The sequence below is a fragment of the Myotis myotis genome, unplaced genomic scaffold (genome assembly GCF_014108235.1).
Source record: "Myotis myotis isolate mMyoMyo1 unplaced genomic scaffold, mMyoMyo1.p scaffold_m19_p_2, whole genome shotgun sequence".
NCBI classification, from domain to species: Eukaryota; Metazoa; Chordata; class Mammalia; order Chiroptera; family Vespertilionidae; genus Myotis; species Myotis myotis.
In genome coordinates this window covers 45,770,105-45,786,210 of record NW_023416324.1, presented here as the reverse complement: position 1 = coordinate 45,786,210, position 16,106 = coordinate 45,770,105, and the positions used below count along the sequence as shown (strand labels likewise).

Here is a 16,106-nt window from a genome sequence, read left to right as displayed (position 1 = left end):
ATTCACTTCATCCTTACAAACCCTTTTCTAACCCATTTTCCATGCAGAATAGGATGCAGAGGTCAGGTATCTTGCCCAAGGTCACACACACTGCCAATAAGTGAAAAGAGCCGAGATTTGAAATGAGCAGTCTGCTACAACCTGGGGTTAATTATTATTACACTGACCACCTTCCCAAAAATCTGTAACACAGATGATACCCTTTTAAAACAGATTTTTTAAAGTTTACTAAAAAAGTTCACTTTATAAGTTGAGAAGCCTTACATTAAAGAATTTAAACTCGGGAAATTACTGTTAGGTGGTGGTGAAGGCAAAGTTTATCAGTCATGGCAAATACCTACCCAAGAAGTATTGGAGGGCTAACTCTTGTGAGTTAAATGTATAGCGTCTGGAGAAATTAACCTGGCTGAAGGCGTGATGATAGCCAACAAACTAAAAAAGCTTGGAAGACAATAAAAGAAAACCCAGGGTTGTGGTACCTAACATCAGTCACAATGCTGTCGATTCTTCCTGCTCAATCTCTTCTCCCAAATGATGTCTTCTTTCCATCACATTGCTACTGCTTAAATTCAGACCTTCAACATCCCTTGGTCCGACTATTCTACCAATCTCTTCTTTGGCTTCTAGTCATCACCGCCTCCCTGTCCAAGCACCTAATCCCTCCTTTGCTGCTAAGCAAACAGTCTTTCTGAGACACAAATCTAATGTCATATGTGCAGGGGGCAGCTGATCAATGATTCTCTCTCATCATTGATGTTTCTATCTCTTCCTTCCTTTCTGAAATATATATATATATATATATATATATATATATATATATATATATATATATATATAAAGAATGCTCCACAGAACAAATCCTATGGGTGTTGGGAATGAGGCAGGAGATTCTAGGGTCAAATAAATTAAAAAAATACCTCATGTCTCCTCTATGAAGCATTAAATCACATGATCATATTAAAAGTTTGGCAAGCCCTAGGCAGTTTGGCTCAGTGGATAGAGGGTCGGCCTGTGGACTGAAGGGTCCCAGGTTAGATTCCAATCAAGGGCAGGCTCCTCCCCCGCCTGGGTCCTGGACGTGGCATGTGCAGGAGGAAACCAATCGATGTGTTTCTCTCACATCGATATTTCTCTCTGTCTTTTCCTTTCTTCCACTCTCTCTAAAAATCAATGGAAAAAATATACTCCAGTGAAGAATGAAAAAGAAAATAAGTTTGACAAAATCCTGAAGTAAAGGAAACTGGTTAACTTTGACACTAACTGGGCAGGTAATAGAACCCTATTAAGTGTTCAGAATAATTCTTGACACACAGTGTTAGCAATTAATGTTTAAACTGACATTTTCTAAATATATTTGAACACAAAGTCCATTTTCTGGTCTAGCCATTAAAAGCATTGCATGCCATATACTTTGAGAAACAATGTCATAGAATAAATACTCCACCATATCAGTCATTTTGGAGGTTTGTGGGCTCTAGACTTTAGCTGAAATACAGGCAACCTAATAGTTTGAATATGGGACAATTCCTCTGGTTTCTCTGTAGCTGGCAAACAAGGTTTCAACTGTCAGCTTCCCGAGGCTTCAGTTTCACCAAATTAAGACAGAAATGTGTGCACTGTGTGAACTAGACGAAAACAGCTCTGCAGTAGAAAGAGGTTTGCTAGAGCTAAATTTCCCAATCCATTTTTTGTTCATAGAAAGCAGTATGTTCATCAGCAAACTTAAAGTAGAAGATTCTGAATTCCAGCTAAAGTACAAAATTGTGCAGCATTTTGTGTGTGAGCATCTGTATGTATTTTCTTGGGTGAAATATTACAGTTGTCATCAAGGGATCCATAACGCCTAAAAAGGTTAGGAACCACTCAGTTTTCAGATCAGGTCCATGAATTGTTTAAATACATGTTAAAAAATCAAACAGTACCAGGGCGTATGTATACATGGTGAAAAGTAAGTCTCCCAATCCTAATGCTTATCCAAGGTCAACCACTGTTGGCAGTTTTTTATATTCCAAAGATAGTTTATGCATGCGTTTCTAAGTATATACAGTAATATTATGCCACCCCTCTATTTTTGCATAAATAATAGGCAATATACACTATACTACAACTAGCTTTGTTCACTTGGCAGTTTATGTTGAGATCTATTCATATTATAACATAGGTGCATACCAAATTTAAGACATCGCTATGATAGATACTTAGATGGTTACCAATGTCTTGCTCTTTATAAATAATGCTGAAAATAAACATCCTTGAAGCTATATCTTTAGGCAAGAAATCCAGCAAAGAACTGCTGAAACAAAAAGTATAAAGACTGTTAAACTGTCCTCCAAAGGTTGCGCACTGTATACTCAACACTTATTTCCCACATATGCAATAAAAGATTTTCAAATTTTCTATCTTTGTTAATCTGACAGGTGAAAAATGGTAATTCCCGGCTTAAATTTTTGTGGCCTATTATGAATGAAAGAACCTCTAGTTTCAGATATACTTATGACAACTTCATCATGGAAAGAAAAGGCGTCATCAAACTGGAACAATAACGGAATTCTATTAGGAACAAGCTACTCCCAGAAACCCAGCTTACCCACGGGTCCCACTCACCGTCTAGCAGCCAGTGCTGATCCTGTCGGTTCTCCAGCTCTGACAGCATCATGCGTGTGATCACGTGGTCTGGAACCAAACGGCCTTTCTCTATGTACTGCTTTGCCACATCACCAACTTCTGTTAAAAAGGCAGGAGAAAAGAGATTCTCAGAAAAAGCTTCAATAATAAAAACCTTACAAACGCTTTTTGGACAATTTTGCCTTCTCTCCCATTCCTCCTGGTTCATATGGGGGAGGGGGGGTTAAGTTTTAAATATTGCTTCAGTAATGGTGGCACTGTCTCCCTCTTGTCTCCCAAAGAATTATAAAAGCACCTCTTGATGAAATAAAAATAAAAATATATGTTAGACATAACATGAAAATAAGAGTAGGAAACAAAGTTGGAGCCTGGAAAGAGGGTGGTACACAAAAGGCCAGAAAGGAGCCCTGGCGACTCCCTGAAGGTGAGCCAGAAACTGGATCCTGAGCCTCCCAACAAGTTATGGTAACAAGGAAACGTGATCAACCACACGGCACACAGTGTACAGAAGACTGAAGGAAGCTGCGAAGCACAACCATTCCTTAGAGACCAAAAAAAAACAAAACAAAAAAAACATTTTCACTGTTCTTCTAGAAAGAATGCTGGGTAGTACACACAACAGGTCTATATCTTCTCCGGAGCCCCCGTATAAGCAAATAGCACATTGCTGACATAACTGTGAAAGAAACTAACTCAGTGTTATCAGTGGAATGCCAAGTTCATAAAAGAATGAAAATTTTTTATTTTTCAAGAAAAAATGCTTCTATCTTAATTTAAAATAACAATTCCTTACTTGTAGAAGTTGTGAGTTGGATTCAGCAGAACAATTGATCAGTTTAAATTGTTTAAATGTCTACGCACTGAGTTTTTATTTAACCAAGATGAAGTCATCTGCTCTCCAGGGAACTGTTAGTGAACCATGAGGAGTCACATCCTCCACAAGCCAATGAAGTTCTTATAGAAACATAAAGCAGCTTTATATTGGGGGGGGGGGGGGGGATGGGAGCTCAAGAATCATTTTCCCCCACCTTCACCTTGAATTTAAGGTAGAGCATTTCCTTCTCAAGGCTGAGTCTACTCCTAACTCCAACTTCCACACTGAAACATGAGCTGTGAAGAGCTCCGTATCACTCCATCACTCCTACTGGACCAAAGTAGCTCAGTTAGGCCCCGGGAGACGCGTATTCAATAACTCCCTGAAGAAGTAGAACGCTAAAGACAAGCACATTCCTGAATGTGGCTGAACATGAATGGGAAAATATTGATTGCGTACTACGTAACAGGTAATATTCTAGAGAGGTGGCAGTAAAGAAAAGTACTGATATTTAAGCAGTATTAATTTCCTTAAGAGCAACACTAGCGATCATTAACTTAATACATCCTATGCTCCTTTAACTGAATACATACTATGTTCCTTTAAGTATTGTATGTGTCATTTCATTTCATCCTCCTATATCCTCACCTTCACCTAGGAGGTAACAGCCGTTTTTTTGTGACAGCTTTTTGAGACATACCACACCACAAAATTCACCATTTTATAACGTACAACTCAGTGGTGTTTAATACATTCTCAGTGTTGTGCAATCATCACCACTACCTAATTCCAGAACATTGTATCAACCCCAGAAAGAACCCCTGCACCCATCAGCAGTCACTCCCCATCTCCTCCTCCCACTAGCATGTGGCAACTACTAACCGGCATTCTGTCTGTAAAGATTGGCCTATTCTGCAACATCTCATAAACAGAATCACACAACATGTGGTACTTTGTGTCTGGTTTCTTTCACTTAGCAGAATGATTTCAAGGTTCACTCATGGTGTAGCACAGGGGTCCTCAAACTACGGCCCGCGGGACACATGCAAATACAAATATTGTATTTGTTCCCGTTTTGTTTTTTTACTTCAAAATAAGATATGTGCAGTGTGCATAGGAATTTGTTCATAGTTTTTTTTTAAAACTATAGTCCGGCCCTCCAACGGTCTGAGGGACAGTGAACTGGCCCCCTGTTTAAAAAGTTTGAGGACCCCTGGTGTAGCATATATCAGTACTTTGTTCATTTTTATGGCCGAATACTATTCTTCCGTTGTACTGATAGAACATATTTTGTTTAGCTACTTGTTCATTGAGGAACATTGGGTTGTTTGTTTCCACTTCAGGGCTATGGTGAATAATGCGGCAATGAACATTCGTGCACAAGTCTTGGTCTGAACATATGGTTTCAGTTCTCTTGAATAATACCTATAGGGTATGTATGTTCTGTATCTGAAAAATCACTTTCATAGTAGGCTTGGAGTAGCTGACAAGTTTGGTGCTGTCCTACTCTGCAATAGGCAGGCCAACCAGCCCCAGAGCCTTATTCTTAGGCCCATTTAACAAACCTTAAGGTAGATATAAACAAGTACACAGCTTCCAAGGTGAGAGACCAAGATGTGAAATGGCGCCAGACATCCCATGAGGAAAGAGTAGGTAGCAGCTTCTTTGGAAAAGAGAAGACCCAGAGAAGGACATGATAACAATTTACCCATGGCCTGATACTCGATACATGGGAAAGGCTTTATTTTATTCAAAGCCTAGGATTTAGAATTAGGATTAGTAGTGGGAATTTCAAGTGGTTCCAAAAAGTTGCCTAAGGAAATGTCTGAATGGAGACTCAAACACTGCCTAGGAATGGCTACTGTAGAGGGATTATGACAACTGGACTCGGGATTGGGCAACATGGTTTTCCAACTATTTTTGGCAGCCTTGGCTCTTCTCAGGCAGGATAGGTATGTTCTCAATCTGATTCCAAAATCAAACTTCCACCACACCTCTCAATCCCTACCATGAAAACCTGGAAAGGTCAACAGCCAGAGCAAAATGGATTTAATAATATATCTACATCTGAATGAAGACCTTCTCAACAGCAAACAGTAATACAATGTGGGTCAGGAGATAGAGGCCCATTCTGGGAACCTGCCCGGGTCAGTTTGCTTGGAAGAAAAGCAATATTATTAAGTGCTAATGCTAGCACATTTGGATACAACACATGGCTGCTCCAATCTTTCAAGTAGAATTCCAAAGAAAGGCTGCAGACAAGCACACAGGGTCTTTTTGTTCTGATTCCCTATAAATTAAGGGCAAACTGGACAGAGCTGGACAAGTGTTCACAAAGCAGCAAATTCCCCAAGATGACTAGCCAAATCACCAGAAACAGATAACAACTCAATGTCCTTTTACTTTTTTAAGTATTTTTATTGATTTCAAAGGAAGGGAGAGAGACAGAAACATCAAGGATGAAAGATAATCACTGAATTATTGATCAGCTCCTCCTGTAAGCCCCACACCGGGGATCAAACCCACAACCCGGGCATGTGTCCTGTTGACGCTCAACCACTGAGCCATGCCGGCTGGGCTCAATGTCCTTTTAATTGTTCATGCAGAAAACACTGAGAATAAAAGAACCCTGTAAAAAACAGCTTGATTCCCTCATAAGGCTGCCTAGAATCAGGAGAAACCATTGCCACTCCCAGGATCAGCCCTTCTTCAAAAGGTCATTGAAATGCCAAAGCACACACACGCACCATCTGAGGAGTGGTCAAAATGAACTATCGCTTTGTGGTTCTGCCAGCTACAAGTTCCTTATCCCCCCACTCTTAAGAATATTTTGACACTGAAGTAGTTACTTGAAAAAGATTAATAAAACAAAGAAAAATTTCATTCTATAAACTATTTATCCTTGAAATCACTTTGATGAATCTCTTTGGATTAAAAAAAATAATAATAAGCTTTTAAAAAAATCTTGGTTAAGAGATGGATACCAAGGACCTTTAGAGGTGAGAATTATGGAAGAAACTCCTAATTTTAGCGGGCACTTAACTCAATGACTCATTTCAGATGTCCAGTATCCACCCTCCAGTTGGCCTAGCTTAAAAGCAGGCTTTCTTTTCCTTCACAACAAAAAGACATGGTCTTAAATCATTCTGTGACACTTGCTATTGGTAGGTATGAAGAACATTCTGAGTCATACTTCCTGGGTTCAAATTCTGACACTGCCATGGACAGGCTTTTAAGACTTTGGTCACACTGTGTGTTTTGGCCTCACTTTCTTCATCTATAAATAGGGAATACCCACCACCTACAATTGTTTTAAAAGTTGTATGTGATTCATATGTGGTAAAGGACTTGGAATAATACCCCTTTGCAAATTTCTCTCAAGGATAAGGAGATCGTATTTTACTCATATATGGCAGGTGTTGTTCTCAGTAGTTTATATACATGAACCCATTTAATGCTAACATCTAGGAAGTCGATGTTATTATTTTCCCCATTTCATAAATCAACTGAAGCACAGAGGTCAAGTAATTTGCCCAAAGTAATTCAGCTACTAGATGGTGGCGCCAGAACTCAAACTCAAGCAGGCTGGTACCAGCGTTCCTTTTCTTTACCACTCGTCACACTACATTATCTCTGAATGTTTGTGAGCATTTCCTTGTACACAAGCACTTTGAATGTTAGAGTACGTGTGTAATTTGTGATTTATAAGAAATATATATGGTCCAAAAGTAAGGCTCAGAGCTCCCCAGTGCCTTGGGATTTCCTGAGTGGTAAGAGCAATGGGAGCATCTTTCATTATAATATTTGGTCTCTTGTCCTTAGTTCCTGAAAATGTTCCGGAGCCCTAAAAGTGAAATGGTGTCTTGTTATTCATAAAAAGCCTCTTCCCACAACTGGGTTTATAATAATGGGATAACTGTTGGAAAGCACCTAAGGGTGGGCACTGGTTGCCAGAGGAACAACCATGAAGAGAGGGGTATATTTTCACTCCCACCCCCTGACTTCCTGGAAGGGGAGAGGGGCTGGAAGTTGGCTCAGTCATCAGAGGCCAATGAGTCAATGAGTCGTACCTATATAATCTGCCTTCATAAAAACCCAAAAAGCGGGGGTTCAGAGAGCTTCCAGGCTGGGGAACCATAACACTTCAACGTGCCAAACCCCAAACTCCATGAGGACAAAAGCTCCTTTGTTCAGCACCTTACTCTCTGTATCTTTTCATCTGGCTGCTGATTTGTATTCGTTAATATATTTTGTAATAAACTGATAACCTAGTAGATAGATGGGTTTCCTTAATTCTGTGACCTGGTCTAGCAGCAAAACCCAAGGCAGAAGTCGTGGGAACCTCTGATTTAGTCAGGTCAGAAGCACAGGTGACCAACTGGCCTGACAATCTGAACTAGAGGGTGGACTTACAGGACTGAACCCTTTAACTTATGGGATCTGACCCTGGCTCCAGACAGACAATGTCAGAATTGAGTTGAAATGTAAGACACCCAGCTGGTACTGGAGAATTATTTGGTGGTGTGCAAACTCCCTCTACACACACACACACACACACACACACACACACACACACACACACACACACACCACTGCTGGATGTTGGGTGCAGAACTTTTTAACCTTCTGGAATAGTGAGGTCCCTGTCTAAAGGGACAAGAGCATAATGAGAAGTGAGTTTCTTTGTGAACTCTGGCAAAACTTACCTACTCAGTGATAGTCTGCCCTGTCGGGAAATACCTGGTCCTGCTCTGTGCAACCACTTTGCTCTCAGTAGGCACTATATCTTCAACTAAATAAACAAATAAATTTACAGCATGTATTTATTTGCAGCTACTTCCTACCAAACTCTAAGTACCCTGCAATCCTATACCTACTAATTAGTCAACCCCCTCCTCTCTCCAGGGCCCTCTCTCTCATCTAATCCATCCCCCACACAACTTCCAGAGGAATTTTCCCAACCCACAAGTCAGCACAGGTCACTTCCTCCTCCAACACCAACAAGGCATTCCCTGTCTTACAGGATGGCATGGGAACTCCTTAGGCTAGCATTCAGAATCACTCCCATCTGGCCTGGAAGCACTACTCCTCAAACCTCACCTCCCACCACAGAGTTCCTTTATCCCCGACCCTTTCGCTATGCCAGGCACAAGCTGAGAAAAACTGTTCTCCCTTCCCTCAAGCAGTGTACAGTCTCATGGAGGAAAGGCAGGTCAGGAGGGAGGCAGTGCTCTGATGTGATGTGCCCAGGACAGGGACACAAAGGTGGACACCTCGATCCACGCTCAGACCCAAGGAAAGCTTCCCATCCTAGAGCTGGAATTTGAAGGGCTAGCAAAAGTTGGCTGAAAGAGGTACCCTTCAAGTACTACATGCACCAACTACCTCAGAGCCATGAATTTTCTACTTCCTTCAGAGTAGTAATCCCCTCTTCTATAGTCCATCAGAACCTAGGCTGAAGCTAGTCTATACGTGAATCTGTACAGATTAGAAAAAGGTGCCCCCTTGGGAAGATGCCCACTTCCCCAGGCTAACTCAACTGTGTGCCAGGAAACAGCTTGGTGTACAGAACCAAACTGGACTACAGGCTCCAAAATACCCCTTAGCCAGGTGCCCTGCCACGTCCCTGTACAACCATATGTGGTTGTACCTGTACCTACATCTCACTCTTCTTGTTAAGGGAGATTGTTGACATATCCTCCATACCAGATCACAATCCCCTTGAGGGCAGAGTCAATTTTAAGGATCAATAAGGGCCATTCTACTTGAGATACTACTTGAAGATACTATCATATCTTCAGGCTCTGTTTTCCTGTACCCAAGGTCCTACAAATTCTTAAACTCCTTTCACTACATCCCTGTCATATCTTCAGTCTACTGTGTTGTTCAACAGTCATGATAATCATAGTTGTGACTTTTAAGGCAATAAAAACTCAGAAAAACCGACTCAACCACATAGTGAGGATTATGAACAGCAATGTTTCCTTTAAATGTTATCTTATGGTCTTAATTTTTGCCAGGCAGGCCTTAAACAACTGAGTAGAATAAATTTATTGAATTAAGCAACATTCTGTTATCTGATCAGTCCGCATACATGAACATTTAGTTCTCACAACTATTGCTTCAGCCTATTCAAGCTGGTGCAGAAAGATCATTACCACAGGTTGCATTTGGATCCCAAGCCTGACCGCCTAACAAAAAAGATCTGTTCATACAAGAGATGCTTGCTCCTCCTGAAGCTACCTGACATTTTTAAACGCCCACAAATGTGTATGAGTCAACTTTTAAAGATGTCTGAGCTTATGACTCCAAAATATTCTCTAACTAAGGAAGCAGAAAGTTTATCACCCCAAGTGAGGGTTTATACTAGACTAGACCACCCCAAAACACATGCTGCCTATCTTTGGAGCCATCTCTCCTACTGGGTGTCTGGGTGATACAGACAATCTTTACCCTAAAGGTTTTCTGATAAATCACAAGACATTAGGGATTGTAAACTATTTCTAAAGAAGGTAAGGATAGGTTTATAATTTATTTAATACAAAATAATACTATAAAGTAAACTATAAAGCAAGACTTTAATCCTATTCATTCTTTGTTCCTTTGCACATCAGGCTAAGATCCCTAAGTCAGTGATCATATGTCACTCCCGAGGAACAGTGACTCCACACAGAGTACACCTGTCTTCAACACCTTTCTTTTGCTATTAACCTTAGAGTACAATATTTAGCTCATCATAAGGTATATTAACCAAAGGAAATTGTAGCTAAAGTTATTTGAATCTATGACCTATATAATTAATCATTTCCTAAGTCAAAAGAAGGTCAATAGAAAAAAAATTTAACCTAGATTGGAACCCAAATTCATGTAAAGTACAAATGTGTATCTCTTTACCACTAATTGTGAGATTAAAAACATAATTATGATGTGATTTTTTTATAAAGGTGCAATTGACATAATATTAAATTAGTTTCAGGAATACAACATAATGATTTTATATTTGTATATTAAATACAGAATAATCAACACAATAGGTATAGTTAACATCTGTCATCATAAATTATTTTTCTTGTGATGAGAACTCTCAAGATCTACTCTTAGCAACTTTCAAATGTACAATACAGTATTATTAACTATAGTCACCATGCTGTATATTGCATCCCCATAATTTATTTACTTTATAACTGGAAGGTGGTACCTTTAACCCCCTTCACTCATTTTGCCCACCCTCATTATTACACACCTCTGGCAACCATCAATCTGTTCTCTGTATTTATGAGCTTGGTTTTTTTGTTTTGTTTTGTTTTTAATATATATTTTTATTGATTTCAGAGAGGAAGGGAAAGGGAGAGAGAGATAGAAACATCAATGATGAGAGAGAATCAGTGATTGGCTGCCTCCTGCACGCCTCCTACTGGGAATTGAGCCCAAACCCAGGCATGTGCCCTTGACCAGAATGGAACCCAGGACCCTTCAGTCTGCAGGCCAATGCTCTATCCACTGGGCAAACCAGCTAAGGCTTTTGTTTTGTTTTTTAAATACCACATATAAGAGACCATTCTACTTGATTTATTCTTGTTATCTGCCTTTTGATCATGGGAAGATGCACTTTTAAAAACACTGAAATGGCTTCATCATGAGGCAAAGAGTCAGCATGATATAAGGAATTACCATCAGACTGGGAATCGAAATCTTGGCTCTCAGTTCTGCTTCCGCATGACTGCACACATCAATGTGCTTCATTTATTGTGCTCTCAAGCTTCCTCCTCTGCATGAGAGAGCTGGACCCCTCTACCTCTCTTCATCAGAGGTGAATTCCAATTTCCAGTACCTGGCTTTGTGGGCAGGTGGGAAGGTAAGTGGACTAGCTTTCCCAGTATGCCTCAAACTACACGAGTGTCCTTTTATTTGTTTATTTTTGTTGCTAATCCCTCACCCGAGGATATCTTTCCCATTGATTTTTAGAGAGAGTAGAAGGTGGCGGGGAGGAGGGAGAGAGAGAGAAACATCAATGTGAGAGAGACACATTGATTGGTTGCTTCCCCAACTTCCCCAACGAGCAGGACCAGTGATTGAACCTGCAACCCAGGTACATGCCCTTGACTTGGAATCAATGGGCTGATGCAACCCTTCCATCCTTGGGCTGACACTCTAACCGCTGAGCACACCGGTCAGGGTACACACTCATGTCCTCTTAATCATGAGATTCCACCTCTGCAGTGATAAGGGACCTCAGAGGTTAAGAAAAATCGCCTTGCTTTCACGGGCAGCCAAGGCATGGATCATTAAACCCATTCTAGATGTGAGGAGTGGAGTTTGGACCAGAACTCCAACCTGAATTATCTGTCAGGGTTCTATCATTCCTTGCCTGGAAGACTTCTGGAATAAGGGCCGATGCTTTGTGACGCCTCTTTGCTCTTTTCTCTCTAGCCAGACTGGATATTTACACTCTGTCTAATTTTGTAACTTTAGGTCCAGAAATGTGTTGGCAGTGGGTGTGTTTCTATAATAGCCAAGATAAAAATATGCATGGCCAAAAGCCATGACGACTTTGGGTAAGGAAGCGGCTAGCATTACTGAGAACGACGGTGACACAATATCAAAGCACAAAGGATATCCAGCAGATTCTTCTTCCATAAGCTTTCTCATTCCACCAGCAGGTTCATTACTATTTGACCCTCCACACTGATTCAAAGACTAAAACAGTGCAGTAATCCTGTTTTAAGATGTTAAATAAATCATGAAAGAGTTGGGGTTACATAAGCTAAAAAATATTGGATGTCCTACATCAGGAGTATTTTCTTGGCCCAGAATAGGAACACATGCACTCATAAGCACACCATGAACATCTGGTGTAGGACCATGTGCCGCCTTATATAAGCAGCAAAGGAGAAAAAGCAGATTGGGATGGAGGCAACAGACGCCGGGCAAGGGAACAAGTGGGAAAAGGCAAGTCATCTGAAAGATCTGCCAAAATTATAGATGAGTTTTAGACCCAAAATGCTTAAGCATCTCCTCAAGCCCGCGTCCTGTGAGTCTGCTTTGATGTCCACCAGGCACTTTCAGTCCTGAGGAGCAGGGCCACACTTCAAATCTCTTGAGCTCTCTAGATTTTCTCTGCCTCCCCTATAACCTTATCACAAACCCATTACCATCCCATTCAGAGGGCAGGGAGGAATTTCACTTTTAAAGCAACATAAAAAGAAATTCCTTCCCATTGCAGAAGGCCTGGGGTGTGGGTCTGGCTGTGCCAGACACCTTTTCAGCTGCCTCTCAGTGCAGGTTCTTGGCTGCAGATCAGCTCCAGGGAAGCTGCTGTTTCCTCCAGTGCCATCTGCTCAGACGATGGGCTGCTACTGCTGCCATGAGGGACTGTCCTCCATCCCTCCCTCCGTCCCTCAGTCATAGCTCCCTGGCAATGCTCTGGTGGAGAACTACAAGGACACCAAAGATGTGCCATGCTCACCAGCCTCCCAAAGCTGGCAGCAGACCTTCCGGCAAACAAAGGGAAAGAGAAGGAGACATAAAGCTGACGCTAACATTCTTTTCTGATGGGGCTCCCAGTGGGGGCATAAGGTCCACTGGGTAGGGTGACATGTAACCATCCTTTAACACCCAGCAAGAATAATAATAATGTCAAAGGGCAGCCACTATGAAAATCAGTATGGAGGTTCCCCCCCAAAATTAAAAAACAGAAGTACTTCTGGGTATTTATCCAAAGAAAATGAAAACATTAAGTCAAAAAGATATGTGCACCCCCATGTTCCTTGCAGCCAAGATATTGACAATAGCCAAAGTATCAAGCAGAGTATTGACAGGATATGAAAGTTACCTAAGTCTCAGTGTGGTGATGTGGTTCCATCTTGGGGCGAGAGAAAAATTTATTTCAACATTATAGGTCATTTTTTTAAAAGTTAAAACAAACACACCAAAAACAAAACAAACAAAAACACTGGGCCAAGCCTTACTCTGATCCCTTGTATGCATTATCTCATTTAATTCTTAGAACACTAAGAGGGTAGTGCCATTATTAGTCCTGGTTGTAGTGGAAGAAATGGAGATATGTAGTGCTTGCACAACTTGCTGGCCGGCTGCCCAGACAATGCGATCCCACAGGCTGCACTCTTAACACATGCCCTACAGTGGGGCAAGTCTTCCAGGCCCAGCCTCCAAAGCATTCCTCCATTTCCTCAAGCAATTACTTAGTCTCCTCCTCCAAATTACTCCCACACTGGAATCCTCTGTTCAACCAACCGCCTTCTCCCCTTCTGGACACCTTAGAGTATGTCTTGTTCACCTGAGTGACTTAAACTAAGCCTCAGGGAGCTAAGGATACCTTCAATCATTTTTAAGTTGAATAAGTGAATAAAGATGGATTGTTTTTTTGTTTTTGTTTTTTAAAAGAAAAGCAAAATAAAATGTTGCAAGAAAAAAGTAATAAACATTAAGCATGAGGATCTATCCTAGGCAAAGGGAAACAGTCTTTTTTTGTTGTTAATCCTCATCCAAGGTTATTTTTCCATTGAATTTTAGAGAGTGGACAGGATAGGGAGAGAGAGAGAGAGAGAGAGAGAGAGAGAGAGAGAGAGAGAGAGAGAGAGAGAGAGAAGTATCGATATGTGAGACACATCGATTGGTTGCCTCCCATACCCTACCCTCCCCCCTCCAACCAGGGCTGGGGATGGAGCCTGCAACCGAGGGGTTAGCAGTGAAGAGGTAAACTGTTCTGGATAAGAAAGTATTGGAGGATTGAAATCTGGGAGACAGAAAAAGAACACATTCTCCAGAAAGGAAAAGAGCAAGAAGTTAACAAATTGAACTCTAAGTTAGGGGAGGGAAGGGCAGAGAGCTAGAGGAATGTATAGGGAATGACTGACAGGTCATAGGGCAGAGGTATTTAATATGCCATGTCAAGAGGTTGCCTATGCCAGACTCTAATCCCTATCACCCACACACCCTCCATACAAGCACTTTATATTGGGGGTCCTTTAGGAGAGGAAAATAAAGGTAGTCTCCAACACAGGTGAAGGAGTGCAGAAAAGGGCAGCCCTTACAAGAAAAGACTTGCAAGCAGAAGTGAAGAATTCCAGAAGCATGAAAGCTGAGAAAGAGGTGATTAGGGAGAGGTGCATAGTCAGTGGAGTGGAGTAGAATACTATGTGCCTTCCAAGCAGGTGATGGGGACCCAAGCCTTTCTAATGCAAGAGATAATGCTGGAGCCACATGACACAACTGTTAGCCAGTGTCACCAGTCACTCCCACTGTAAGAGCACATCTGCTCCCACCCAGTGCAATCAATCCCTTGCTACACCTCATAATGACGCAAAACGAACAACCAGGATTTTGGTTTGCAAATCTCTAACTCAGTCCAAGCTGGCCCCAGGACAGAAGTAGTGAGAAGGAAGAGGAAGCATTGGATTTCATTTTGCAACTCAGGAAGTCCTACTTCACTAACTAATCTAAAGATGAGCTGCTAAATTACCTAATAGGAAACATTAAACCCTGCCCATTAAACCAAGGATCACTTTCAGGGTAAGACAATCTATTTGCACAGTGGCTTCTATTCCATGAGTTCCTAGATATCTGAGAATATTTCCTTCATGAATCAAACTGCACTGGCCCCTGGATTTCAACCCCTAAGCTTCTTCTATACTCACATCTCTATATCTTCTTCTGCTACATATTGCTATTCCAAATAGCACTTACAGGAAATTGAATGCTGCACCAGATATACTAATTTTAGACTCACTTTAAAACTTTCACTCTTTCTCCACCTGCCAAATGACAAGAGGAAAACAAAGCAGGCATATGTAGTTCAGCTGCCACAGCTGTGCTCAAAAAATTGGTACAAAGAAGGTAACATACATTCTTTTTGAGACAATAATTTCCCATCCCTGTTTTGTTGTTAACAAATTGAACTGGAGTCTCTAAAAATAATCAAACTCACTCTGACCAGTGTGGCTATGCCAAGATTTCGGGTTGGATCTCAGGTAGGGGGAGTGCAGGAAGCAGCAGATGGATGTTCTGCTCTCACATCAATGTTTCTTTCTTTCTTTCTTTCTCTCTCTCTCTCTCTCTCCCCCTCTCCCTTCCCCTCTCTCTAAAAATCAATAAAAAGATTTTGAAGGAAAATAATCAAACTCATGCAGTTGAGTCAGCTCGCCACAGCAAGGCAGTAATGTCTGGCAGTAAACAACAAAATAAAGTTGTGTTTTAAACTCATTCTAGTTCTCAAGTACATTCTTTGCAATCTAAAAAAAAGAAAAGGACAGCCCTGGCTGGTTTGGCTCAGTAGATAGAACATCAGCCTGTGGACTGAAGGGTCCCAAGTTGGATTCGGGTCAAGGGCACATGCCCGGGTTGCGGACTCAGTCCCTAGTAGAAGGTGTGCAGGAGGCAACCGATCAATGATTCTCTCGCATCATTGATGTTTCTAGCTCTCTCTCCCTCTCCCTTCCTCTCTGAAATTAATAAAAATATATTTTTTAAAAATTAAACAAAAAATAAAAATAAAGGAGAAAATTCAGATAAATTTAAATCAAAGCCAATGATAGCAGCTATAATAATTATTAGTTTATTCACCTCCACCTACTTTATACAAAGCATCAACAACATCCAGTTCTCGTAAGAGCAACTATTTCTACTACTTTGTGCAGAAAGTATCATT

At 41.1% G+C, this 16,106-nt stretch overlaps 1 protein-coding gene across 3 annotated transcripts in view; it reads right to left on the bottom strand.

The window, feature by feature from the left end:
* The window catches only part of AK4 (adenylate kinase 4), a 58,067-nt gene that overhangs the window by 24,657 nt on the left and 17,304 nt on the right, over positions 1-16,106 (bottom strand). For all 3 annotated transcript variants that reach the window (XM_036349407.1, XM_036349406.1, XM_036349405.1), the window contains exon 3: positions 2,605-2,724. In XM_036349407.1, the coding sequence (XP_036205300.1) occupies positions 2,605-2,724 (120 nt within the window). The remainder of the gene's footprint in view (positions 1-2,604; positions 2,725-16,106) is intronic.